The 24,801-nt window shown below is 57.3% G+C and overlaps 7 protein-coding genes across 7 annotated transcripts; 3 read left to right on the top strand and 4 right to left on the bottom strand.

Annotated features, from left to right (window-relative positions):
- Nucleotides 1-367: 367 nt before the first annotated feature.
- On the bottom strand, nucleotides 368-2,005 carry LTR77_001984 (uncharacterized protein; the record flags this gene model as incomplete). The annotated part of the gene is made up of 3 exons (XM_064799243.1): nucleotides 368-1,761; nucleotides 1,816-1,865; nucleotides 1,968-2,005. The coding sequence occupies 3 exons, from the start codon at nucleotides 2,003-2,005 to the stop codon at nucleotides 368-370; spliced, it is 1,482 nt and encodes a 493-aa protein (XP_064661998.1).
- Nucleotides 2,006-2,610: 605 nt separating this feature from the next.
- LTR77_001985 (uncharacterized protein) lies at nucleotides 2,611-3,110 on the bottom strand (the record flags this gene model as incomplete). Its single annotated transcript, XM_064799244.1, has 2 exons — nucleotides 2,611-2,903; nucleotides 2,966-3,110. 2 exons carry the CDS (start codon nucleotides 3,108-3,110, stop codon nucleotides 2,611-2,613), a joined length of 438 nt encoding a protein of 145 aa, XP_064661999.1.
- Nucleotides 3,111-7,289: 4,179 nt separating this feature from the next.
- On the bottom strand, nucleotides 7,290-8,362 carry LTR77_001986 (uncharacterized protein; the record flags this gene model as incomplete). Its single annotated transcript, XM_064799245.1, has 2 exons — nucleotides 7,290-7,439; nucleotides 7,514-8,362. The coding sequence occupies 2 exons, from the start codon at nucleotides 8,360-8,362 to the stop codon at nucleotides 7,290-7,292; spliced, it is 999 nt and encodes a 332-aa protein (XP_064662000.1).
- Nucleotides 8,363-9,273: 911 nt separating this feature from the next.
- Nucleotides 9,274-9,935, top strand: LTR77_001987 (uncharacterized protein; the record flags this gene model as incomplete). Its single annotated transcript, XM_064799246.1, has 3 exons — nucleotides 9,274-9,413; nucleotides 9,510-9,684; nucleotides 9,765-9,935. The coding sequence occupies 3 exons, from the start codon at nucleotides 9,274-9,276 to the stop codon at nucleotides 9,933-9,935; spliced, it is 486 nt and encodes a 161-aa protein (XP_064662001.1).
- A 2,481-nt stretch (nucleotides 9,936-12,416) lies between these two features.
- On the top strand, nucleotides 12,417-14,479 carry LTR77_001988 (uncharacterized protein; the record flags this gene model as incomplete). Its single annotated transcript, XM_064799247.1, has 7 exons — nucleotides 12,417-12,735; nucleotides 12,803-13,122; nucleotides 13,189-13,226; nucleotides 13,280-13,424; nucleotides 13,501-13,721; nucleotides 13,792-13,881; nucleotides 13,990-14,479. The coding sequence occupies 7 exons, from the start codon at nucleotides 12,417-12,419 to the stop codon at nucleotides 14,477-14,479; spliced, it is 1,623 nt and encodes a 540-aa protein (XP_064662002.1).
- Nucleotides 14,480-16,460: 1,981 nt separating this feature from the next.
- LTR77_001989 (uncharacterized protein) lies at nucleotides 16,461-17,099 on the top strand (the record flags this gene model as incomplete). The annotated part of the gene is made up of 2 exons (XM_064799248.1): nucleotides 16,461-16,789; nucleotides 16,814-17,099. 2 exons carry the CDS (start codon nucleotides 16,461-16,463, stop codon nucleotides 17,097-17,099), a joined length of 615 nt encoding a protein of 204 aa, XP_064662003.1.
- A 3,761-nt stretch (nucleotides 17,100-20,860) lies between these two features.
- LTR77_001990 (uncharacterized protein) lies at nucleotides 20,861-21,531 on the bottom strand (the record flags this gene model as incomplete). Its single annotated transcript, XM_064799249.1, has 2 exons — nucleotides 20,861-20,909; nucleotides 20,981-21,531. 2 exons carry the CDS (start codon nucleotides 21,529-21,531, stop codon nucleotides 20,861-20,863), a joined length of 600 nt encoding a protein of 199 aa, XP_064662004.1.
- Nucleotides 21,532-24,801: the final 3,270 nt, after the last annotated feature.

Raw genomic sequence — 24,801 nt, forward strand, 5'->3', positions numbered from 1 at the left:
ACCGACCGGGACTGGTGATTAGATGTTGCCGGCCTGATGTCGCAATGAGCTGAGCAATCGGAAGTGAGCTGATCTGCCTCACAAGCCCTTGCGGGACGGCATCGGAGAGATCGTGCAAGCATATCCCGAGCAATGAGTCTTCTGGCGGACAGCACGATGTTTAAGCGTTCTTTCGATCTACGAAGGTAAGCAAAGCAAGGTGAGTAGAATGCCTGCCTCCGGCGTAGAAGGGCAGCCTGGTGGAATTGCCTTTGGTCAGATATCACTTTCTACTTACATCTCCCAGCAGACCATCTACCTTCCTCTCTCCACCACCTTGGAAGCGAACACCAGCCGCCGACGCTCCTACATCAACCGGTACACCATCTCACAATCCACCAATCCTCTTCAACAACACTTCAAGATCTTCCTTAACCCCATCCATCACCTCCGCATCCACAACGCCCTCCTGCCAACAGAGCGACACCGACAGCACACCTCCCTTCATACTCGCCATATTGACCGAAAAACCCACCCCAGCCACATTCGCTGACTGCGTGAGCGTCGTCTGCGTAATCTCAAACTTCGATGCCTCCTCCCCGGTCTCTGCACCCAGCTCGCCAGACATAACACCCAGATTCGACACCTCCCACGTAACGTCCCGCGGCTTGCCGAGCATGTTCTTCCAGCGCTCACGCCAGTCGTTGACATAGGGCAGAAGGCCGACGTGGTCATCATTCGGAAGAGTAGTGAGTCGCTGGTCTAGCTCGGTTTTGATGCTCGAAGCCAGCTTCCAGATCTCGGCAGTGCTCTGCTCTTGGTCGTCGGCGGCGCTGCGCATAGCACCGACGGTTGATGCAGGGATGAGGTGGTGTTTGGAGGTGACGTATGTGCCCATGAGGTTCTGAGAGTCCGTCTCGCCGCTCATGTACGGGCGGAAGCTGATGGAGGTTTGGGCGACGAAGCTTTCTGCTGCTTCGGTCGGGAGCTGGCGGGAGAAGGAGTAGGCTACGATGCCGTGGACCAGCGTCGTGAGGCTGACATTGTGGGCTTTACACTGCACTATTGCTCCGCTCGCGACCTCAGAAGGAAATTGCAGGAGCCGGATGTTGACTTCCTGCGGCTCAGTGGAAATAACGGCGCCGGTCCAAGGTGGTTTCACGGGAGCAGCGAAAGGATTGCGAGGCCCGGCATCATTCCAGAACTCAGTCCACAGGACCCTGAGCAAGAATAGCCAAGATGGCTTGATTGATGCCAGTTCTTCCAGCGGCGAGTCTAGAGTCATCTCCTGCCCCACTGCCTCGTCTTTCTCTCCTCCAGCACTGCCGCCGCTAAGCTGCTTATTGAGCGACTCCAGCAGACGGCTGTGGAAGACGCTGGTGCTCAGACCATCGGCAACTGCATGATGAACCGCAAAGGTCACATCCACATCGACAAAGGACTCCCGGCTTCCAGTGGCTGCTCTCGACTGATACTCCGAACAGATGACGGTCCACGGGGGTCGGTTGGCCAGATCCGGCCACTCCTTGCCATGCTGCCACTCCAGAGTCTTCCTCAGATCATCGACCTGCGCGTCCGGCGTTTCCGCTGACGATTGCCGCCACTGCAAATGGTTGGAGAGCTTCACCGACTCGGCCAGGACGAAGACTGGCCTGGTCGAGGCCTCGTCCCTGATACCCACTTGGAGTGCCGGCAGCGCTTGGATCACATCTTTCAGGCCTTTTCGGAAGTCTGCTTGCACATCTCCAGCCGGCGTGCGAAAGGTGTAGCGGCATGTGTTTGCTGTGCCAGTTCAGCAAATGTCCGCAGCGGCGCCCTTAGCCCAACAAGACATACCGACGCATCTGTAGAAGCCCAGACTGTGCCTGGAAGACGAGTAGACTTCTCTGCTCGATGGTCAAAACACAGCCCCGATTTTCCTTGGACGTCGGGGTCAAGGAGAGGGAGAGCCCGCAGCAACGCCTGCCGGAGGTGGCGGAAGTACCTACAGCAAGCCCAATGGCCGTATCTCTCTGCTCTCGTTCATGCTGTGTCGGTCGTGAAATGGAGAGGAATGTTTATAAGATGGAGGACGGCCATTGATATGGGTCAGAGGGCTGGAAGAAGCTTTAGAAAGGCCGGGTTGTGGACGGATTCTTGCACGAATCGCAAGCGTGCCGAGCTGGATGGGAGTGCCCGCACGCTTGTCTGGGATCAAGATCCCTTGGGCACGAGTCAGGGCACGTCGCCAGCGAATACCGTTGACATTGAAACTGAGAAAGAGGATCACCAGTTTCTAAAACAGCATACTGATCAACTTTCGGGCGAAGAAACCCCTCTGCCTTCTTCTGCATTGCCAATCTAAGCTTCGTCGATGTTAATTCCAAGACAAGAGACGGGCATGGCGGAAGGCAGTTGGGGGACTGCTGTTCGATTGTGCGAGACTGCCCGGCCATCATTATCTCTACTCCACCGTCGCTCCTGGCTCTCAGCCTGCATATAGAAGCTAACCTCAAACCATCCCCGCCCGCAGTCATCACTTCTCAATCGACCCAATAACAATAGCCGTCGGCTGCTCCCCAGTGCTGTAAATTGCCATACCCATCGTCCTAAGCCGCCGAAACGTACTTGCCGAGCCCGTGAAGACCGGAATCATGAAGCATCGGCGTCGGCATCAGCCTCGCGGGCTTTGAGGATAGTAGGAAGGTCGGTGACGGCGGCTTGAGCGCTCCCGGTGCTGTAGACCGCCATATTCACCGTCCCCGCCGGCGCGAGATTTGGAAACGTAAACGTCACATCGCCATGCGTGAACACCGGCAGGGAAGAAGCATCTTCGTCATCGTCGGCGTCCGCTTCAGCCTCGCGGGCTTTGAGGATGGTGGGGAGGTCTTTGATGCGGACTTGGGCGCTGACGGTGCTGTAGGCGGCCATGTCGACTCTGCCGGCTGGGGAAAGGAGCGTGAGTTAGCGGGAGAGTAAGCGGAGTAGTAGGAAGCAGGCGGCTCACCTGGCGCGAGGTTGGGAAAGGTGTAAGTAGCGGTTGGGAGGGTGACGATGTAGAGCATGTTTGACGATGCCGCAGGTGCCGGAGCCGCGAGAGCGGATGCGAACAAAGCCAGACTGGCGGCGAAGAAGGAGAGTGTCTTTGCCATGATTGGGAAGCAGAACGCCAGGTTGCAAGAAGCAGTAGAAGCGACCGGATGGGTTTGAGTAACGAGCGACTGTCGAGCGGAGTAGCAGAATCACCAAACGTAGGCGGCGGTGAAGAGTATATCTGCTAGACGCATGTCCCGACCCCGAGTTGACCATTCCCGAGATCTGAGCTCGCACTGCATTCGTACCTGGGATGAAGACGCAAGCTCAAAGCACTGCCGGCTGCAAGGGCATGGACGTCACGGGAGTGACTGCAGGAGGCATTGCGCCACCGCCATGCACATTGGAGATGGATTCTGAAGGTGGGTCAGAGATATCCTTCTGCATCTGGGTATTGGCGGAGAAGCGGCAAGTTCTGAAGGATAGCCTGGCGTCAATAGCAGGTGTCCCGACCGGACCTCACGAGTGGAAGGAGAAGAAGCTGAACTCTCGGAAAGGAGAACCACAGCCAACGTTAAGAAGAGGTGCAGCCAATCGCAGGTCCAGTATGTCGACAGCCAGACCGGCCAAGCATAGTGCGAATGTGTTCTCGTGCCTCGTGCGCACGCAAATACGAGCAAGAAGCCAGAATTGTAGCGGCGGCCTTGGGAATTGGTTCCAGGAAAAGCAGGCGTGCGTGGAGTCGCACGAGAATCAAGATCTCCGGTTCTCGTGGCAGTGGAGAGCCGGAGGCTGGAAGTCCGCTGTTGTGTAACATCGGAATCTTAGTGTGTTGAAGCTTCGGAGATGTTCTGTGGTCGCTGGTGGCCGGCATAATTGGAGCTTACAGTTTGAAAACTCATCGCAGGCCATGCCCATAGCTACTGAACATTCGGAGGGTTTCGAAGCGTGGCGGTGGCCGGCTCGACCTGTGCCTGCCGAGAGCATCGGAAGGCAGTGTTGACTTAAATTCGCCGACCGAAGTGCATCGCGAGTTGGTGCGGGCGTGATGTGGGTACTGTTTCCAGCAAAAGCCTGCGCAAGAGCGTAAGCACAGGCTTTTGTCTCCAGCCGCCCGGCAGCAATGCGCCGCCAACCTCTCGTCGCCTCGTCTGCTCAAATCCAGATCAAGGTCGGACGAGGCTCTCGAACTTTTGCGTCGTGTGCAGCGGCAGCGGTCCAGCGGCAGAACCTTGAATCGTTGCCACTCACAGCACAAGAGAGGTCTGGATGACGGAAAGGCTGCGGTGCAGTGCGCAGCACTCATTGGCGTCCGCGGACGCTGGAGAGTTGTATTCGAAAGTGTGCAAGAGGCATGCTCGCTCGCATCCACTGCTTCAATTCAGGTGGGAGCCGCAGTGCGAGAGCGGCAGATCGGAAGTCGTCAGTCCAGAATAAGCATCGAATCATGTGTGCCTCGCAGGCGTAGATGAGATGCCACTGCCGTGCCTTAAGGTAAGAATGACGGCGGTCTCAGACGGGTGGCTGCCGGAAGTCTCGACGCGGTCTTCAGGCACGTTCTGTCCCCGGATAGCGAAATCAATGTCTCAGCAGAGTCCGCGACCCCCTTTCCACGACCTGTCACATCGCCGTCTCAAAACGTGAGGCCGCGGCTTCAGGACAAACCAAATCGGCCTTGTGGATGATGTGGCAGATTGCGAGGTGCTGGTGCTGAAAGCGCTCGTTGCCGGCTTATGAAGACACTGGGCTCTCGGAATCGAGCCGCCGTGCTGTAGTAGCATTTTGCGTCAATTGCTGATGTTTTAACAACAGAGGAGGCAGGGAGAATGTCTGATAAGGCAGTTCCGTACACTAAACGCCGGCCGGCAACAGCTCCACGGTCTGGCGGCGATTGCCGTCGCTGCTCTCCTGGATGCGGACAGCAGAACACACGTAGCGAAAGGTTCGGATATTATGAACGTTGGTAAGTGATCCATTGCGATTGCAGCTCGACGTCGAAGTAGGAGGAAGCAGATATCTTCACCGCAGCCCGGAAGGCGCTAGAAGAAGACCAAGAGCGGAAGGATCACTGTTGCTCGAATGATGTGGATACCGTATGCTGGAAAAGGATCAGTGGGGATGGCCAGCTGCGGGCAATTTGAGCGATGGTCAAGAACCGTACTCTGCAGGCAGAGGAAAGCGTGCGGCGCGGTCTCGCAGCTGCTTAAACTCCAGGCAATGAATATACGCCGGAGGCGAAGCAGTTGGCGTCCGCCATAACGCTAAGGTGGAGAAATCGCATGGCCCAGTCCCGCGTGCTCGGCCCTTGAGATAACCGTACGTAGCATAATCAACGCTTCGAGGTCCCGGCTGAACGCCGACAGTCACACGTCTCGGAATGAAGCAGACGAGTCCACCGATTACTTTCAGGTAACGTCCGACATGATTGGAGAAGGGAGCGGTGGCCGGTACTCGAGACCGGAGTCGGTATGGCGAGGCCTTCCTGAGAGTCCAAGGTGGACGCTACTCTCGACGCCATCAGCGCTGCACACGACACGGGAGCTCGAGGAGGAACCCAGCGCTTGGCGGGAAAGCAGGGCAAACAAAGGGCTGACGACAGCGTCCCAGGACTCGAGAGTCAGAGTCATCATTAGCGAGGCGGAGAACGCTGAATCCGCATTCACCTGTGGACGAAGTGTTGGTTTCGGTTTATCCGGATGAGGGAGAGGAAGAGGCCGCGATCCCAATCCGGTGAGAAGATGGGGTGATGAAGAGGGTGGAGAAATTTGCGAGTTCGAGGAGGTCTCACAAGCTGTTCGGGACTGCGGTTGGACGGCAGGATTCCCTCTAGAAGACCTTGAAGGAAATGGAAGGGGTGGCTCGCGACCAGTGAGGAACTCTTGAAGAGTGAGATCGTAGTAGACTTCGAGTGATAGCAGCTGCTACTCTCGCACTCAACTGCCTACTTGCCAGTCTCGGCTTCGGCGCCGCGAGCTCTCTGGAAAGCACATCCGCAGATACCAGACAATGCTATAGAAGCAAGAGCAGCGACTCGAAATCGGCCGTGAAATGGGACAGTTGAGCCGTTCAGATGCTCAAGATGTTAAGCAGGTAGTCTTGACGTACACTTGACGCCTCCAGTCTCCTCGGGCGCCGCGTGCTTCCATGCGCACCGTCAACATCCAAGAGATTGAGCTCCAGGTGCCCTCCATAGCCACTGCGGGACCCAGACCCAGGGAGTAGTCTTGGTGGAGAATATGGGTTTCAAGGCGTCCTCACGCCAAGCTCGGTGTTTCCAAATCGCCTACGGCGCCAGAAGTTGTCTGTTCCCCCACCGTGGTGGGACCTGCAGAGCCGTAGTGGAGTACAGGCCTCGAAGTCAGTATGGAAGAAGGGATGCGGAAGCGAGTTCGATGCCTAGGCCAGCATCGAAAAGGAGTAAAAGCAGTACTTATAGACCCAGCGGGAAAGATGGAGAGGCGAGATAGTATTGTGAGTGTAAGTGACCTCCGCGGGACGTCGGATGATGCTAACATCGCCGTCACCGAGAGTACAGATTGAGAGCAGGAGCCACGCTTCGAGACCAGTGCACGAGCAGGATGGCTGTGGTATCTAGAATTTCGGAGTACCCAAGTGAGGTAGATGCTGCTGGCCTTGCCTCGGCCTCGGCGACCCATCCCGCCCATCACCGCCACCGCATCCCAGAGTCCGAAAGAAACAGGACATACGGCTCTCGACTGCCGCGGGTTCCGAGACGGTGGAGAGCGCACATTCTCAAAGTCGAAATGTCGAGGAGCTGTTCCCGCGGTAGGGTAGAGTTGCGTGATCGGCCTTTAACGCCGCAAGCCATCCCTCCGGCCACCAGCACACACCACAAAGTCCGGAAGAAACGGGACCCATGGGCGAGACTGCCACGGAGCTCGAGATGTTGGAGAGCGCATACTTTGAAACTCGATATACGAAGGAGCCATATCACCGGTAAGGTGGTTTCGGATTCAAGTTCTCGAAGATTGGCTCCCGGGATCGGAGGTTTGCTCGTGGCGAGATGGTAGTCCTTGAAGACGGATCAGCACCGTGAATCTGGTTTTCAAGAGCTCGTGGTGCCCGCGATGCGGTCTTGTAGCCAGCACACGTCTCTCACCGCGTAGGCATGAGAGGCCGTATGATCCTCACCGCGTCCGATCTTGTGCCCCTCCAAACCAATCTCCGACCTCCGACCTCGCACTCTTCCCAACCCTACACTCCCCTCAAATCTTACGTCCGGGCATCAGCACATCCAAACCCATCCTCTTCCACCGCATCCCAAAACCCCCTTCATCTTACTCCTCCACCACCGCTTCCTCCTCCCGCTCCCCAAACATACTAAACTGCACGAAAATCACCACGTCCTCGGCGATCGTGCCCAGACTGCCGATCAGCCAGGGCAAATTCGTGAGGAAGTACTCCTTTTGCACGGAGTGGAAGAGTATCTGCGATGCACCCAATCATCATTAGCATATCCCACTTGCGCAGCACCGCCACTCTCAAGAGAGAATGTACTCACCCCAGCCCCATAAGTAGCATTCCCCACCACACTCAAGCAGAAAAACAACAAACTCAACCCCTCACAACTCCTCTCCCGCTGATTCTTCACAATCTGCGGCACCCGCGCGCCCAGATAACACACCGCCGACGCATACCCCAACACCTCCGCTCCCAACGGCCCGCGCGGCCCTCCAACTTCTTCCTCCACGGGGGTGGGACGCCATGCACCCGTCCGCCAGGCGAGTGCCCAGCCCGCGGCGCCGATGAGGCAGATGGCCAGGATGGAGAGGGAGTTTTTCAGCCAGGCGAGGCGGGGGGTGGGGGAGGCGAAGAGGGGGTCGAGGGTGGATGTGCGGCGTTCGGTGGAGGGGCGGGAGGAGCGGCGGCGGTGGGAGCCGGGGAGGCCGAGGTTCTCTTCTGTCACGTCTGTGAGTCGCCTCTTGGGCTGGGAGTGGGAGGGTATCGCTGGGGTGGTGCCGTTCAATAGTGGTGTCTGCTCGCTCTGCTCCTGTCCCGCTGTAGTGCCGTTTTGCTGCGCAGCGCCCCCTTGCTTCTGTCCGTTGTCCTTGTTCTTATTAACAGCGTAATAATAAAAACACTGCCCAATCAACACCGCATCCGCAAAACAGAAATACACCGCCAGCGCGACCACCGTCGGAACCAGCCCCGCCCACACCGCTCCCGCCAAGTTGGTAATATCGCCCACGAACCAGATCAGGAGGAAGGTGAGCGAGATGCCGTCGGCGGAGTGCTGGCGGTAGTTCTCGACCAGCTGGGGGAGGAGGAGGAAGATCCAGGCGGCGAGGGAGATGGAGCCGAGGGCGCCGGAGAGGGCTTCGTTCCAGGTGAGATCTATGGGGTCGGCCATGGTGGGGGGACGCGGTGGTGGTGGGGGAGGGTGGAGCGAGGGGAGTGGTGTGGACGTTGTGGGATGGTGTAGTCGCGTGGGTTGAGCAGAGCTCGAAGCTGCAGGATAAGCTTTGCGGGAGCGGGAGGGCGGGAAGTGGCGGAGCGATGCATAAATAGATTGGGAAGGAGCGACTCCTTCGACTTGGACGCCGCAGCAGCCTCGCAGGATTCGAGCATTACTCGATGAACAGTCAGGATGTACCTTACTACAGCCTTGGGCAGCGGTATCCTGGATACACCTAATTACAGTAGGCAGACTATTTTACCAAATTGATCAGTAGACACAGTCAGCCCTCTCCCATTTCCATTAGCATAAGCGACACCATCTCACCCACCAAACACGCCTTCTAACCAAACCAACATCTCCCTCCCAATCAACTTCTCGTCATCTCTAACCCACCAACCCCGTCCACTCCGCGGCACCGCAGCAGCGCCAAATGATCCTCCACCACACAAACCTGACCTTCCGGCTACCCGCCCAGCCTGAAACCGGCCCCGAAGCGCCAGCCGCCAGCCGCCCAGGAGACAGCCTCGTCCATCCATCCATTCTCATCCACTCATATCCTTTCGTGTTTCGGTACTTTCAGGCAGCACAGCCTTCCTGGCCTTGACTGTGCTGTACTGTGCCACGCGACGTCTCTTCTTTGGGATTGGAAGAGTCACACCACTGCTTGCTGCGGGGAGGGGAAAGGGTCAGGTAGGTGGTACATAACTTCCCTTCGCTGTCGCGTTTCTCGCATCTCTCTTCTCGTCTCCTCAAAGCAGAGACTGCTCGTGCTCACTGCCCATATCACTGCCCACGTGATCATCACCATCTTTCATCACTGCCACCAGCACTACATCGCCAAGCAAAGACAGGATTAAGACAAGATGGAAATGTCCAAGCTCATCCTCGCCGCCCTCCGCGCCCTGCTCCTCCTCTCCGCCGCCGTCGTCCTCGGCACCTCCGTCGACTTGTACCAGTTCCTGCCCAAGTACCAAGACGCTTGTAACGCCGTCTACGAGGACAAGTAAGCCCTCCCACCCCTCCTTATCCCCCACAACCCCTCCGCGCCGGCGCGCAGCTCCTCCATAGTATAAGCGCTGATGGTATAATGGTGAACCAGACTCTGCGACCTCCAAGGCCTCATCCCCGCCCTCGGCTACGGCTGCTTCGTCGGCGCCCTCGGGCTACTCGCCGCTCTCGCCGGCATTGTGGCGACGTTCATCGATGCGATCCCGACCATCGTCGTGCTGGGCCTGGAAGCGTTCAGTGGGGTTGTTTATTTGTCCGGCGGTCTCGTACGTTACCTCCACCCTCCACTCACTTTCTTCAAAGTGGCGGAGCTCCGCAGCATAGCTAACGTGCTTGGTGTGGGCAGGCGTTGAGCATCATCCTCTCCAAATCGACCTTCGACAACGCCTCCGGCAGCCGGTACACGGAGATCAAAGCGGACACGGCCTTCCAGTTCATCGGCTTCATCGTGACGATGGTGGTGGTGGGGCTGGGGTTCGTGTGGAGGGGGAGGGGGGGACGGCATTCGGCTGTTTAGAGCTGCTGAAGCGCGAGGATGAGGAGGTGGCGATGGGGAGGCGGGGGAGAGGCGAGGGATACGACTGCTATGATGGACGGCAAGGAAGGCGGGGTTGAGGGGAAGGGAGTTTTGTTTCACAAATGATACCATGGGATGATGTTAATACTGCTGCTGGCTGCTGCGGGTGTACGCAATGCGAACTGAACTTCCACTAGAGCTTCCTCCTCACCATCTCCATCCTACTTCCACGCTCCCCATCCGGGTCTCAGCTTACCTCTTCTCACGATCTCATGACAGATGCAAGATAGCTAATCATATCAGACCGGCCAGCCACCAGAACCGCCGCTCGCTGCCAGCTCCCTGCCCATGAGAAGACCTCATCCCTAGAGAAGAGGAACAGGACAGAACAGAACAGAACATCCTACATGCATGCATGCACCAGCCGCCACCAAGCCCTTCGGCCCTTCCCACATACCGCAGGAATAAACTGGCTTTGCAGGTATGAGCAGACTATAGAAGGTACTATACCGATCTTCCATGGTGACCATCGCCACTCCCTCTCCTAAGCTCGATGGAATGGAGTGGCCACCCCTCGGGGTCAGGAAACGCTACACAATGGCTAGAGTATCAGGATCGGGATGGAGAGACGCTTCCACGGTGATAATAATGGCTGTTGAGGCATGTGCTTCCGGTCCGTGTGGGCCGGGCTGGATCTCTTCGAACATGAGGTGGACGAGATAGCGATGGGATCTGCCTTCAAGTTAGAGGTGTAAACTGCCTGCAACGGACCATGTCGCTACACAGGTTCGCCAGGACGTCCGGACTCTTCACCAATCTCTTCGCGGATCACTCATATGACATCCGCGGCGTGGCAGGCTCGACCAGACATCGCTCGCACCATCACCGCTGGCTGTCGATACCCAGTCGATGTCTTCTGGTGAATGCTGCGGAGCTGCTCTTCGGAGCTTGGCGGTACTTCTTACTGGGGGGTGGATACTGGACTATTTCCCAGCCGGAACGAGGTCTGGATTCGTTGAAGGATACACATCCAGCAGACAAGCCTAAGATAAGTAACGTAGAGCAATCGTCAGCACGTCTTCGCTACAGGCGAGGCGGAGGGTGAGATAGCCCGATACTCATCGTGCAGGCAGGCTCTACAGTTTCAAACCCGTCAGACTCCAGCTCAATCTCGCGGAGCTGACAGCGTTGCAAGTTCTGCTAAAGGTTGCTAGAGCATCATCATGTTAAGAGAAAACGAAAAGAGAGCATCGTACAGCCGTACGCACTTCTCCCCACCTCCACTCTCGAGCTCCCGGTATTCCTAGCCAAGTCTCCCGGAGTCGACAGCGTCGTCGGCAGAGCTACCTTACTCAACGCCGCTACGTCGCTCGGATGTACTTCCACGAACAGGGATAACAGTAGAAATTGGAGCCAGAGATTTTCTGCCCCCCGAAGAAGTCGGACATACAACAGCGGGTCTTTATCGAGACATTGACGCGCCCTACGATCATCGACAGGCGTATCACTGACTCCCCCAACAGTTACTGTATCACCAATCGCCAACGATCCCCGGAGTCCCGGCTCAACTCGCACGTGCTGTCATCATCACCAGACAGCGCATAGCGCATGCATTCATGTCTACATGTATCGATCGTCCAAACAACTCTGGAGAACATCTTCCGCTCCACCTCATCCATCGGCGCTCAGCAGCAAAAGCAGCAAATACCGTCGACGGCTGACTCGCGCGAGCCGTTTCTTCGTGCGTTTGAGAGCTGGCAGTTGAGCTAGGAGCTTGACTGCATGAATGAGGATGGGGAATGGAATGGGGGAAAGGGAGGGCAGTTGAGCTGTCAGCTTTCTATCTCGTTGGCGTGGATTGAATTTGGGGGTGTTGAAGGTAGCGATACTTTCGCCGGCCATTTGACAACGACAAATCCATTTCCACGGGCTCTCTTCGTCCTCTTCACAACACTTCCCATCAAAATCCAACCCGACAAAGCCAGCCCCGGCAAATGGCGGCATCTCCCCTCCCCCCATCCTCCACAAATCCCCACAAACGCCCCAACCAACACCCCTGCAAGCCTCTCGCTCCCCCGCACTTCAACATCCACACCCCAAGCATCCAAGCCACCACCAAGCCGCGGGCAACGTGCGGGCAACGGGTACTGCTCGGGAAGAACGTCTTGAGAGCGGCAGTTGGTGGAGCACTTGAGGCAAAGACCGACGGGTATACTGACTGGTGATGGAAGAGGAGCGTCGGTGGCGCCTCGCGTGCTGATGTCCCGAACGAGTACCTCCTAGGACTATCGGAGTAGATAAAAGGTCGGAGGAGCTCGTGAGTACCCTTGGTCCACGGGTTTCTGCTTCGTTTCTTCTATCGCTGCGGACTGTTCCTAGCTAGATGTGCTTTTGAGCGAGTGGTTGTCGAGGCATTCGGATCAAACAGCAGACACTTCCTCCCCCCACTCCACCAGCAACCCATCCGGGCGACCGATCAAGATGGAAGAGAAGAAAGACCACGCCGCGCACGTCGAGCGCAGCAGCAACAGCAACAGCGGCAGCGACGTCGAAGTACCGCCCTCCCTTCCCCTTCTCCCTTCCCTTCACCCAGCTAACCCTGAGCTCCAGAAAGCCAGCACCCCTACGGATTACGAGAAAGCGGCCCCTGCTCTTATAGATGAGCCTACAATCACGCTTGACACGGATTTTGTTGAGGATAAGGCGCGCTCGAAGCGGTTGCGATGGAAGGTTGATTTGAAGTTTTTGCCGTTGTGCGCGTTTATTTACCTGCTCAACTACCTGGACCGTGGCAACATTGGTATCATACCCATGCAAAGCCCACCATGTCCGAGACACTCGCTAACCCTCCTCCCCTCCCCCTACAGGCGCCGCACGAATAATGAACGAAGAGACGGGCGACGACATCCTCCAAGTCACCGGCACGACCACCAAAGGCTACGCCACGGCCATCTCGCTCTTCAGCGTCGCGTACGCGCTCTTCGAAGTGCCCTCTAACTGGATCATGAAGCGCTACGTGCGGCCTTCGCTGTGGCTGGGGTTTCTGCTGTTCGGGTGGGGGGCGTTGACGGTGGGGTTCACGGGGATTCAGACGTATGGGCAGGTGGTGGGGTTGCGGTTTTTGATTGGTGTTTTTGAGGTCAGTCTTGCTATCCTTCAGATCCACTTTACTCTACTCGTCTCGAGAGTGAGAGAGAGTGTGAAAAAGGGTCTCAATGGATACGGCTTGCTAACGTTGCGGTGATCATGACAGGCCGGCTTCTACCCCGGGATCATTTACTTCATCACAATGTCCGCCCATCCCTCCCGCTCATTCCGTCAACCACCTACTGATAGGCTTCCAGGTGGTACCCCGTCGAAGAGCGCGCCCTCCGCATCGCCCTCGTAGGCTCCTCCGCCTCGGCCGCCGGCGCCTTCAACGGCGCCATAGCGTACGGCGTCGGGCAAATCAACGGCACGGCCGGGCTGGAAGGGTTCCGGTGGTTGTTCGTACGTCTTGCCTCCCCTCCCCTCCACTATCAAACCCTCATCCCACTCCCGCTAATTTGAGTTCTGGGATGAATAGTTGATCGAAGGCATAATAACCCTCGCCTGCGTCCCTCTCTTCATCTGGTCCGTCCCGGACTACCCGGCCCGCGCGCGCTGGCTCAGCGAGGACGATAAGAAGTACATCGAGGACCGCATCAAGGTGCGCGGGGGCGGGTACACCAAGGCGCATGCGTCGCGGCATGAGGTGTTGGTCACGTGCTTTCATCCGCGGATGATGGCGCATTTTTTCGCTTATTTGTGAGTTGCGCTTCATTCTTGCGAGGTTGTGTGGGGTGGTGATGGGTGGCTGATGATTGGGGTGGTGTAGGTGCGATATGATTCCGTTGGGGAGTATGACGTTCTTCGCTCCGACGATTGTGAATGGGCTCGGCTACGACTCCCTGCGAGCGAACTTGATGTAAGTCTTCCTCCCCTCTCCTCCACCTCAAACGGAGATGATTAAGCGAAACATACCCTCTTGCAACCTCCCCACCACCACACACCTCCTTACTGACATGCCGTTCAGGACCGTCCCCCCTTGGATCTTCGGCTACCTCGTCTGCCTCTCCCTCGCCTACTCCGCCGACCGCCACAACGCCCGCGGCCTCCACGTCGCCTGCAGCAGCTTCGTCGGCTTCATCGGCTGGCTGGTCCAAGCCTGCGCCCCCGCGGACGCCTACGCGGTCCGCTACGGCATGCTGTTCCTCTGCGCCGCGGGCGCCTTCCCCTCGGCCAACCCTTTGAGCGCGTGGGTGACGTGTAACGTGCCAAGTATTGCGACGATGTTCATCGCGACGGCAGTGAATAATTCGTTCGCCGGGGTGGGGAGTCTGGTCAGTCAGTGGATTTGGCTGGATCGGGAGAAGGAGACGGGGTATACGACGGGGAATGCGGTGTGTGCGGCGTGTAGTGCGTGTGTGGTGGTGACGAGTTTGGGGTTGCGGTGGTGGTATGGGCGGTTAAATCGAATTGGGGAGAAGGATGCGAGGGGGAAGGAGAGGATTTGGTTGTTGTAGGGAGAGAGCATTGGAGGTGGTGGTGGTTGGCGGGCTTGGTGTAGCATCGCAATGTAGCATTGCAAGAGGTTGTGTTGAAAGATGGCCTCGCCGAGAAGGTGGATGAAGCAACAGCGCGCGAAGCTTGTTCTGCTGTATACACTTGTTAGTTTCGCCACGCTCTCAGCCGGCCTGCCATCGTAATCAACGGCACATTCGATTCAACGTCCTCTGCATCTCCTACCACCGCTCCATAGTCGCTCATATCCGCCTTCAGCCGCCTTCAGCAACGCCCTGAACTGAACCATCTCAAATCGGCTGCGGCGTAGGCAACTTCACCTCTGCCAGTCTGTTGCTCCGGACCAAGAATGTTGCAGCTCCCGCCGTTCAAATGATCATTTTAGACTGGAAACGAGACAATAAGAGGGCGTAGAGCTGTATCATATGAACGAGCTGATATGGAAAGGTGAAAGAAGAGTTGCAATGTAGTGAGATGAGAGAACAAGAATTCTTACTTACGAGCCGACAACTATACCTGAAAATCCTTCATTCGTTGGGTAGACGCAGCCCCTGAACTCACCCGTTCTGCGTCCTCCACGCACATCTCTCCCTTCGTGGGATGCAAGTCCACGCTGGCAAATGGCTGTTGTCGAAGTGGCAGAGAAAAAAACGTCATAGTTCCGCCGTCCAGTCTGGCATTGCCATAAACAATCATCCCGCCGCAACGCCCTCCTTCAGACTCAGGAGAAGTTTCCAGGTTGTCGTAGTCCTACGCCGCGGCCAGGAACATGTTGTTGGCGGTCCACATTCAAACGGAACACGAATGGTCGTTTTCATACTGTAGCAGTCGCACGCAACGCCGTCTCAAGTAATTGACCCGGATTGACGCCGTCCGGTCCTCCCGGGTAGAACAGCGTATCTGTCTGCTGTGCTCGTAGTGGTTGCTGCCGCCCGACACGGCCTATTCGCCGCGTTCTCGTATCGTGAGACACCAGAAGGCGTGGGGGTGCAGAGCCCGAAACGTCGACCGCTGGTGCTGGTGGAGTTGATCGGGCCGCTTCATTCTGTCCTTTCGATCAACAACAACACCTTCAACATACTCGTTCCGGTTGATTGAGATATCGATATATCGAAGTTGCTGTTCAACAAAAGAGGCAAAGAAGAGAAGAGACGAGAGCCAAAAATAGGCCTCCCGCATCATCGACTTTACCCGAGCGTCTGTGGGGAAGATCAAACCACCCTTTAAGGCCACCACCAACACCCCATTGACCCCCAACCAACACCGCCCCCTCGGCGCAGTCCCGCCAAAATGCCCCCCAACCCCCCCTGGCAGCGCCCCCACCACCGCAACCCCTGGCTCCCCTCCTCCTCCTCTCTCTCCTCCTCCGAATGGCCCTACACCTCATATTCATATCCCGCCGCCTCCTCGACTTCCTCCTCCCTGTTCCCGATATACTCGCACAGCACCAGCAGTACATACCCTAGCAGCAGTAGCAGTATAAGCAGCTCCGATGCTGGGACGGGGACATGGAGTACCGTCTTGCCGCTGACTAACACGACGGCGCATCTTCATGGTCCTCCACACTCTGGCTTCGCTACGCGGACAAGTACTGAGGCGACAGAGAGCGAGAAGAACGCCGCTTCCGCTCCACCGCAGCAAGGGACTGTCCTCCCTGTCTCCGCGAAGCAAAATGCGGAACACAGCCTCTCCACCGCCGGGTTAGCTGCAGCAGTGATCGTGCCGGTAAGCGTGCTTCTGGCATTAGGAGGGCTAGGCTACTGGGTTCTCCGACGGCGAAAACGACGACAAGACTTCCCGCCCCCTTCCGTCTCACCCAGCCCCTCCCCATCCGAGCCGCGCAGCGCTGCGCCCACTTCAGCAGCCCCAGCAGCGGTAATATCCTCCAAATCCCGCCATTCGAGACGAAGTCTCCGCCGCTCATTCCGCCACCTCCACCCCTCATCCGCACATACAACTTATCCACCCCCACAACAACCCGCAATGGCGCAAGCCCCCTCCACAACCAACCCCTCCTACTTCACCGGCCTCGACACCTGGTCCGCTTCCGGCGCGAGTTCGACACGACAGGAGGTCAGCGGGGAGTATGCGCGTGTCAGCGAGGGGGGCACGACCGTGTGGGATCCGCCGCCGCCTTATCGGTATTCCACATCTACAGCACCTGGAGAAGGGGGAGGTGGAGTGGCTCCGCGGTATTCGGGCGGGCAAGTAAGCGGAGGGATGGGGACGGGGTTTGTGGTGGAGCGGAGTCCGTTCGATGATCCGGAGGATGGGGATGAGCATGGGGGTGTGGGTGATGGGGTGGTGGATGGGTTCGCGCCTGCGCATGCTTATAGCCACGTGCAGGGACAAGAGCGGGGTTATGGAAGGGGATATGCGAGTGGAGATTTTGGAGGCGGGGAAGATGATGGCGGGAGTCACGATGGGAGGAGTTATGAAGGCGAAGACAACGGAAGGGGTAGGGATTTCGACGCGGATGATGATGATGATGCGCTACGAGATCCTTTCGCGGACGCGCACAGCGCGGGCGTTAGTCCGGTGGAGGAGGGGACGCTGGACTTCAGCACGTACGGGAGCCGACGGCCTGTGAGTCGGGGGAGCTGGGAAGAAGACGGAAGATGATCGGATAAGCGTTTGGTTTCGCGAATAGGGGCGGATTTGAGGTTTTGCGGATATACAGCGGGCGGTGTCTGGCGAAGTACATCGGATGGGTATTGCACATGATGTACGATGGGACGATCTGGGTATGGGAGTATGGGAACAAAAGCAAGCGCTGGGAACAAGCGAGGCGCACATGTCAGGGCGTATATGATGAGATCAATTGGGTGAAGCCCGGATGTCTTGCACGAGGATAGGATCAAGGTATGCTGGAAGACGGTTCGAGACTCACCGACTTCCTTTCGAACTGCACTCTTTTCTGCAACAACATGCCGATGCCCGAGAGTAGGTCAATGTGGTAAGTCTTGACAAGTCCTCCCAATTTACGGTGCCTTTACCTTTCTTTCGTCTCTCAGACTCCTCCTGCGATTCCTCGGGTCAATATTATCGATCAAGATCAAAACGACCGGGGGTTGCTTAGCTATCCCAGCCGCTGCCGCCGCCACTGATCGCTCGCCGCGAACCACCGGCGAGGTGAATCTAGAAGCCAAGGAGAGAGGCATGAGATTTCGGCACTGTCTTCCCTCTTCACACTATTGTCGCAGAACTCTCGTTACCCGCCTCGGCTTGCTGTTGAGCGTGGGAGTCCCGTCTCGGGGCCAGAGCACGCCAGCACTAGCCCAGAGAGCTCCTCGCTACAGCACTACGGCGAGGCCACTGCCAGAGCCGTGTCGAGTATCAGCAAGCGGCTTGCAAGCCAACTCATGCCTGCAGTATGGCAATTTCGTAGGTCATCCAGGCTGTGCCAGTCCAACCCAGCTAAGCGGCATAGAGTTCATTGCATGAGACAAACCTCGGCAAACACATCCCCGCCGCGACATGCAGCAGACGAACCGAAAAGCCCTGGACTCAGACGGTATGCATACGGGACAATCGCACTACGACGCCTATCCTGACGCCCATGATTCGGAATCTGGAAGCTGCCTGGCATCCTGGCAACGGACGACCAAGCAGGACTCTAGGAGCCAGGAGTAGACGAGACGAGTCTGGAGCAGACAGCGTGGCGAGAAAGTTGAGTGACAGCACGGCTCTGGCCGATCAGAGTTGTTGCTGGCGAAGGGAGGATGGAACTACCTCATACGTGTGCGAGGGAGTTGGCGGGAAGCAGGAGAGAGTCTTCCTGGCATTGGAGTAAAGAGAGTGGGTTTACCGCCTGCTTGCCAGAAATGGGGCTGAAAGAGAAGCGATTTTCTGCTTCGTCGATCCCGGATGGCTCATAGCGAACGGTTCTGCTGGATGATATTGGACGAGGGTAGGTATCGGATTGCTGGTCCTGGCCGTGAGTGCAATATCGCTGGACCGGCGTCGCTGGGTCATGCTGCTGGTCGGCGGTGCTGGGCGAGGCTGCTGCAGAACACCGTCGGACGCTTTCTAGCTTTGCGACTGCGTCGCGGGAAGCCGTCACGCTCTCCGCGAATGCTTTTACCGACCAGTAGAACCATCGTCGTGGGATCGACATACCGCCGGCCCTCGCCTCAAGCGAAACAGTGTATGCTGCAGATGAGGAGGAAGTGCTTCCATGAGCTTCGCTTGCCGGCACATCATTGGCTCCTCCAGGAGCGGAGTTATTGCATGTTGCATACAGGATGATGCTCGCTGCTTCCGCTTTCGGACACTCAACCACGGTATCGATCACATGCGCCGATCACATGCTTGCTCGCTCGTTCGCATTAGCTTACTCTTCAATTCCGGTGGTTTGAAGCCAGAAATCCGCTTCAGCCGGACGCGGGTTTTGAAAGCAAATGGGCATGGTCGCAACGTGAACAAAGGGAGAGTCGCTTCGATGAGTTATGCTGCGATGAGGGGACGAAAGGTAGCGATTAGTTGCAGCATACACAGCTGGGCCAAGACCTTTCTGCATTGAAATCGGCTGCAGTCGCACTGGAGCTACTCCATGCTGCAGATGAAGGAGGACTGCAACGATCACATGCTTCGTGGCTCATCGCAGCTTGACTACACTCCGCATGACGAGGAGGATGAGCTGATCTAGTCTCTGGGCAATGGTAATAATACGAGAGACTGGAGTTTCAAGCGACGATATAGGCGGTGATGGAGGAAGAAGTCGGCCGTCGTCAGCAAGCCGCTGAGACCCATTCAGCATGCTAGCACTAAGAATCCTCCTCGATGCACATTTCCGAAGCCTGAGTCCGAAGCTCGAACAACCGCACCAGAACCTCAACCGGTGGACGTCATACGAGCAAAACCTATCGAAGGCGGCAATGCGGGAAACCTGCACGAAACGCTGTCTGCCAGGTCGCCGGCTTTTCGTCGCCCAAACCACAGTTCGGCGGCTGGCAAGTGCTCTCATTCCATGTGACCGGCCCATCACGACTTTCAGAAGCCAGGGACCATGAGTGCGAGCTGTCACATTATCCAGAAAGTTCCGGCCGTTCGTGGGCAGTGCCTTCATGGGCTACGGCGCGACCATCGCAGTAACTTGGACGGGGAGCTCATGCACCAGTCAGCAAAAGGCAAGGCGACTGCAGCCTCCTTCATGGTCAGCCCCTCGTCCGCAGCACCATTGCCGCTCTACTGCTCCACGACATTGAAGGCGACAACTTTCATCCTTGGACCCTCATCATCTCTCCAAGGAGCGAGAGTTTCGTGCTGGAGCTAGCAGTGCGGCGCAAGCAACCGCTACTACGGCTATCTCGCATCACAGCCATCTCGTATTGTTCTCTCCCAGACCACGCTCGAGAATGGCAAAAATTAAGGTTTCCTGCCTACCATCGACGTACCCACCCCGGCTTCCGTCCACACCGCCGTCGAACGGCTACTTCAAGCATCGGGCCGTGCGAGGAGACGGATAGTCCAGAGTACGGCGCCGAAGGAGGCAGGCAGGCAGGTGATGGATGGAGATGCTCTCCTCTCTCAGCCCGCCACTTAGTTCTAGCCTGCAAGACCGTGCTAGACGAGGGTGGACTAGGCGTTGTCTTCTGCAGGCCGTGAGTGTGTCAGTTAAGCATAGCAAGCAAGCTGGTGGTTTCATACCACTGTTGAGCGAGATCGCCACATTCAATCTTCTGTTTTCCAAGCAATCGCAGCTCTCTCGGGACATAAGTGCCAGCCAATTTCTATCCCCATAACGAGGCTGTCTGCGCAAACAGTCCTTATGAAATCCCATCACACGGGCGCAGCAACCCATCAGCCACCCCGGTCCTTCCTCCGCCGCATGCATCTCTTATGTACCGCAATAGACTAGAAGAGCATCGGAGACAGCACCGGCGGGTCTCGACGACCTCACCTCTTGAACTGCTAGGCAAGCCAGACATCTTTCGACACCCCGTCACGATCCCGTCGGGAACTAAGTCTTGTATGTGGTCAAATCCTGTGCCCACGCACACGCAAAGTTCTTCTGCATCTACTGTATGCGAGCGAGCCAGCACCTAGCGCTCGGAATGCCGGCAACGAGACGACCGGGCGGTGAAACGGATGGGTTGATGAGGTGAGTTGAGGAGAGCAGCAGCTACCAGGACGGTTTTGGTGTGCTGTGTAGATATTGCATGAGCTGAGAAGGAGGACGTGATGATCATCACCTTCTATCTAATGAAACGTCGTGGAGGAACGTAAGGTATTCTTGTTCCTGCTGAAGTGAGAGATTACAGATGGGAAGATGGAAGCCGAACTACGAGTATACGGGAAGTGTGGAGGTGTGAGTGGCAGTGAGGATGCAGGATGGTTCCCGGTAACGCTTGACGTGGTATTAATATCCTCTCCTCATCTATCTACACAAGTACACCAGTCCTCTGACCTTGAATCAGATCCCGCTCCTTGCTGAAGATTTTTCGTTGATGGCTTTCAAAGCAAGCATCGATCTCATTCCCGCAACATCTCCAAGTGCTTACGCGAGGAAAGCAGCAATACCGGCCAACGCGGCGGCACCGGCGTAAGGCGCAGCAGTCACCATCGCACCGGCACCTTCGCTGGACGAAGACGCGCCGCCATTGTTGCTGCCAGGGTTGTTGCCGTTGGCGACGGCGACACTGCTGGCGGCCGCCGCAGACGACACGGCGCCGGCGGACGAGAAGTCAGTCGTCTGAGGAGCGTTGCGGTCGGTTCCAGTGTAGGTGGCGATGGTCTGGCCGTTGGCGCCGGTGGTGTAGGCGTAGCCGGAGGCGAGGTTCACGTCGCTGGTGGTTGCGACCTGGACGATGGTGTTGGTAGCCGAGGTGCCGAAGTCGGTCGTCTCGGCGATGGTCTGGCGGTTGGTCTCGACGAGGGTGTCGGTGTCCGTGTTGCGGACGGCGGTGGTGACGGGCACGTAGGAGGTGCTGACGTCGACGTTGAGGGAGGTCTCGCGGGAGGTAAGGACGACGCCATTGAAACCGGAGGACGAGTCTTCTTGCGCAAGGGCGACGGCGCCGAGGCCGAGGAGAGCGAGGTACTGGGCGTACATGTTGATGGTTGTTTGTTTGTGGTGGGTGGTAGTGATTGTTGTAGAAGTGAATGTGTTTTTCCTGTGGCGGTGCGAGTGTGAGAATACAGGTCCAAGATCAAAATACGCAGGGGAATGGATCTTATAGAGGCCGCAATCGCAGAGATTGCGAACCCAAAGCAGGGCATTGCTTCATCTGTGCGGCGTCTGCCGTGAGGCCCCGGGAGAGTTTCGTTCCTGGAGCGTCACGGCCCACTCAGGACGTGGTATAAAGGTTTGCAGCTGATGTCCGAGGAGGGCATGACGTATCGCGACCGACTGTTGGTGCTGTTCAACACCTAACGCCACATCCAATCCTACCTTGCCGGCCAACGACCAAGCAGAGGCTAGCATTTCAAACGGGCGTCCACCCCCAACCAAACGCTCCATAGCCTGAACCTGGTATGCTTTGTTTTCTGTGATACATCGTCGATGTAGCAGACGGCCTCGCCACACTTGGCAGCGAAACACCGTCCACGGGGAGGGGCATTAGCCACAAAAAGTCTGGGTCGAGAAGCCGCGGGCGTTGCCATGGGTGCTGGCTGGCTGGGCTGCTGTCTCTTCCACGGGGCAGATGCACCGCTGCAGCGCTGGTGGGTGGAGGTGGATGATTTGCCCTTCAGCAATGCTGGGCTCTGCATGCCGGTGAACCTTGGAACGCTCCAGACTCATGACTTGGCATCGATCTCCGCGGGCAGCTGGGCGGACAAGATTGGGATCGCAAAGGGAGGTGTTGTTGTGAGTGGCCGCCGATGTCATTTGCAAGGTAAAGCTTTCTCGGCGTGCAGGAACAGCGCACTGCTGAAACTTCGTCCGCCAAGTCGTGCACATCCAACCAATTGCTGTGCAGGTATGACGATACTCCGAGGAGAGTGGTGATAATTGAGTTTCACGAGGCTCGGGCCAGCAGCGGGAGTGGAGAGACCAGGCACGCCTTTCGTCAGACTAAACTCTCTCTTCGCCTTAGCTGCGCCGATCGGCCTGGGATCGAAACTCTCCCATGCTCTGGGCCGCGGATGTGCATGAGCTGGCGTTGCGGACAACCAATGGGCGGCAACCTGCAAACATCGTCAAGCTCGAATCGTGCAGATACATGACCGGCTTCGGGCCTCCTCCACGGCGAGATGAAAGCGCGGTAAAAGACGTCGGCTGTCCCACATCGTCTGGAACACGAAGACGGCATGCGAACAACTTTAGCTGGACAACGAAGAAAACAACCCCAGCTTCTGTACGGATATCGGCCGAGCAACCTCAGCGGCAAGATCAACAAGGTCAAGATGCACGAAGCAGCCACCACTCTCAGCACCGCGCGGCCGCCGCGCTTGGCAGGTCTCGCTACCCGCAGTGACGATGGTGCAGAACAGTCGGCTCCAGTGTCTGGGTGGTGAGGTAAGTCCGGCCTCATCAGAACTACAGGTACCGGACGACGATTTGTTGCGCAAAGTCGGATCGAAATAATTCGACCGAGGGAGAAGGTAAGCGGCGAGGGTAAGTGCTTTTCCTGGAGGCTTCTTGACGATGGGACCTCGTGCTTTCAAATCACAAGTGATCACCTGTGTTCGGCGAAGCTGCTGGACATTCTCATGAGCCTGATTCGCGCAGCATTAGATCGAACGGAGGAGCTTTGCAGCAAGCAGCCAACAGCTATGCGCCGAGCTCTGCAGCAAGCAGCCCATAGCTTTGAGCCGAGTTCTCCTCCGCCGCTGCGCATCCTGCCGCCACTCGCGCACAGAGCTGTTGCTGATACGCTCCAACGCGAGAAGGCCAAATAGCGACGAGAGGGCAATGCGGCAGCCGAACAATCTGAATGGTAAGCCTAATCGATCCAACCCAAGAACATGAACAAGGCAACGCTGACAGGTGCGCACAGTCCAAGCGAAAGCAAATCACGCCAGCGGAGGTGAGCGCCGGGAGCAAGTATGCTGCAGGAGTATGTTCCTGGCATCGCCTGACACTGGACGCCGTTTCATTAGAGCTGGCGGGAGACAGAGGAGGTATTCTGACTTGCGCGAGGATGGACATCTTCATGAGCGCTTTGCAGTTGGACCTGCCGTACGCTGCAGAAAAAAAACCAAATCCACCAAAAGTACCGACCGGCAAGCGGGCACGAAATGCAGCCTCTTCGCGCCTGCGCCCAGAAGTTGCGCTCACTTGCTTCAGCCGAAGAAGTACTGCATTGGTAAGCTGGTCGTGATGGTCGTCTCGTCTGCGACCTAAATGCGGAGTCCAGGGTAGAAGAGCTGCGGTTCGGACTACGAGCGATCACCAGCGGACGCCAGCGTTACCGCAGCAGTTCCCGCGGCGAGCTGCCACCTGGCCATTCTGCCACCGCGACCCAGGAAACCGAGCGTCAAACACCCATGGGATGCAGCAGCTCTACGCTTGGGCGCCGGAAGTTGCACTCACTCACTCACTCACTCACTCACTCCAGCCGACACTCACTCCAGCAGAAGACATCCCGCATCCATCACAGCGACAATGTGGTCCCAATGGCCATCTCACCGGCGACTCAAAACGCGGAGCCCAGTGTCCTCGAGCTGCAACCTAGAGTACGAGCCATCACCAGCGGCCATCCGTGAGAACACCGGTACGCCAGCGCTATCGCAGCGGCTCGGAGCAGTTTTCGGGGCGAGGTGATTGCCAGGTGGAGTGGACAGCGAGACCTTCGATGAAGCAAACCTGCTTCGCTCGGATTTCGAGACGGCAGATATCAAATCGCTGGCCGGTGCGCTTGGAGAAGAGCAGGCTTCCTGGAGAAGAGCAGAAACACAGGCTTGATGTCAGAACAGTGGTCGACGGTCCTCGGATTTGGTCAGGGCTGCTCTTTGAGGATCTCGACTTCTGGGTGCAACTTGGTGGTCCAAATGGCGGGAAGCATTTAGCATGGGATTAGAGTTGCTGCTGCTTTGCCAGCGGTGCTTCCATCGTGGAGTGTCACGGGCATGCTGACGCTGCTCGTTTCGACCTGCGGCAAGCCTTACGCAGCGGCAGAAGACGGTACTGACGTCCTGCGCTTTGGAGACGGCGGCTGAGCTCTCGGAGCGAAAGGTGTTCTTGTGGACGAGAACAAACGGTCAGCGGAACAAGCGAGTGTGATAACGAGCTTGCCTTCTCTTAAGGCTTGCGGTGCAGCTGTACTGGCGTCGCTCCGGGATCCGATTGCGACTGGACTCCGCTAAGAGCCCGTGGCATGGGCAACAACGTAGGCGTTGCGCTGCCTGGAGTCACGCTCGAACATGATGGATCTGTAAT

The sequence above is a fragment of the Saxophila tyrrhenica genome (assembly GCF_035928015.1).
Source record: "Saxophila tyrrhenica strain CCFEE 5935 chromosome Unknown scaffold_3, whole genome shotgun sequence".
NCBI lineage: Eukaryota > Fungi > Ascomycota > Dothideomycetes > Mycosphaerellales > Extremaceae > Saxophila > Saxophila tyrrhenica.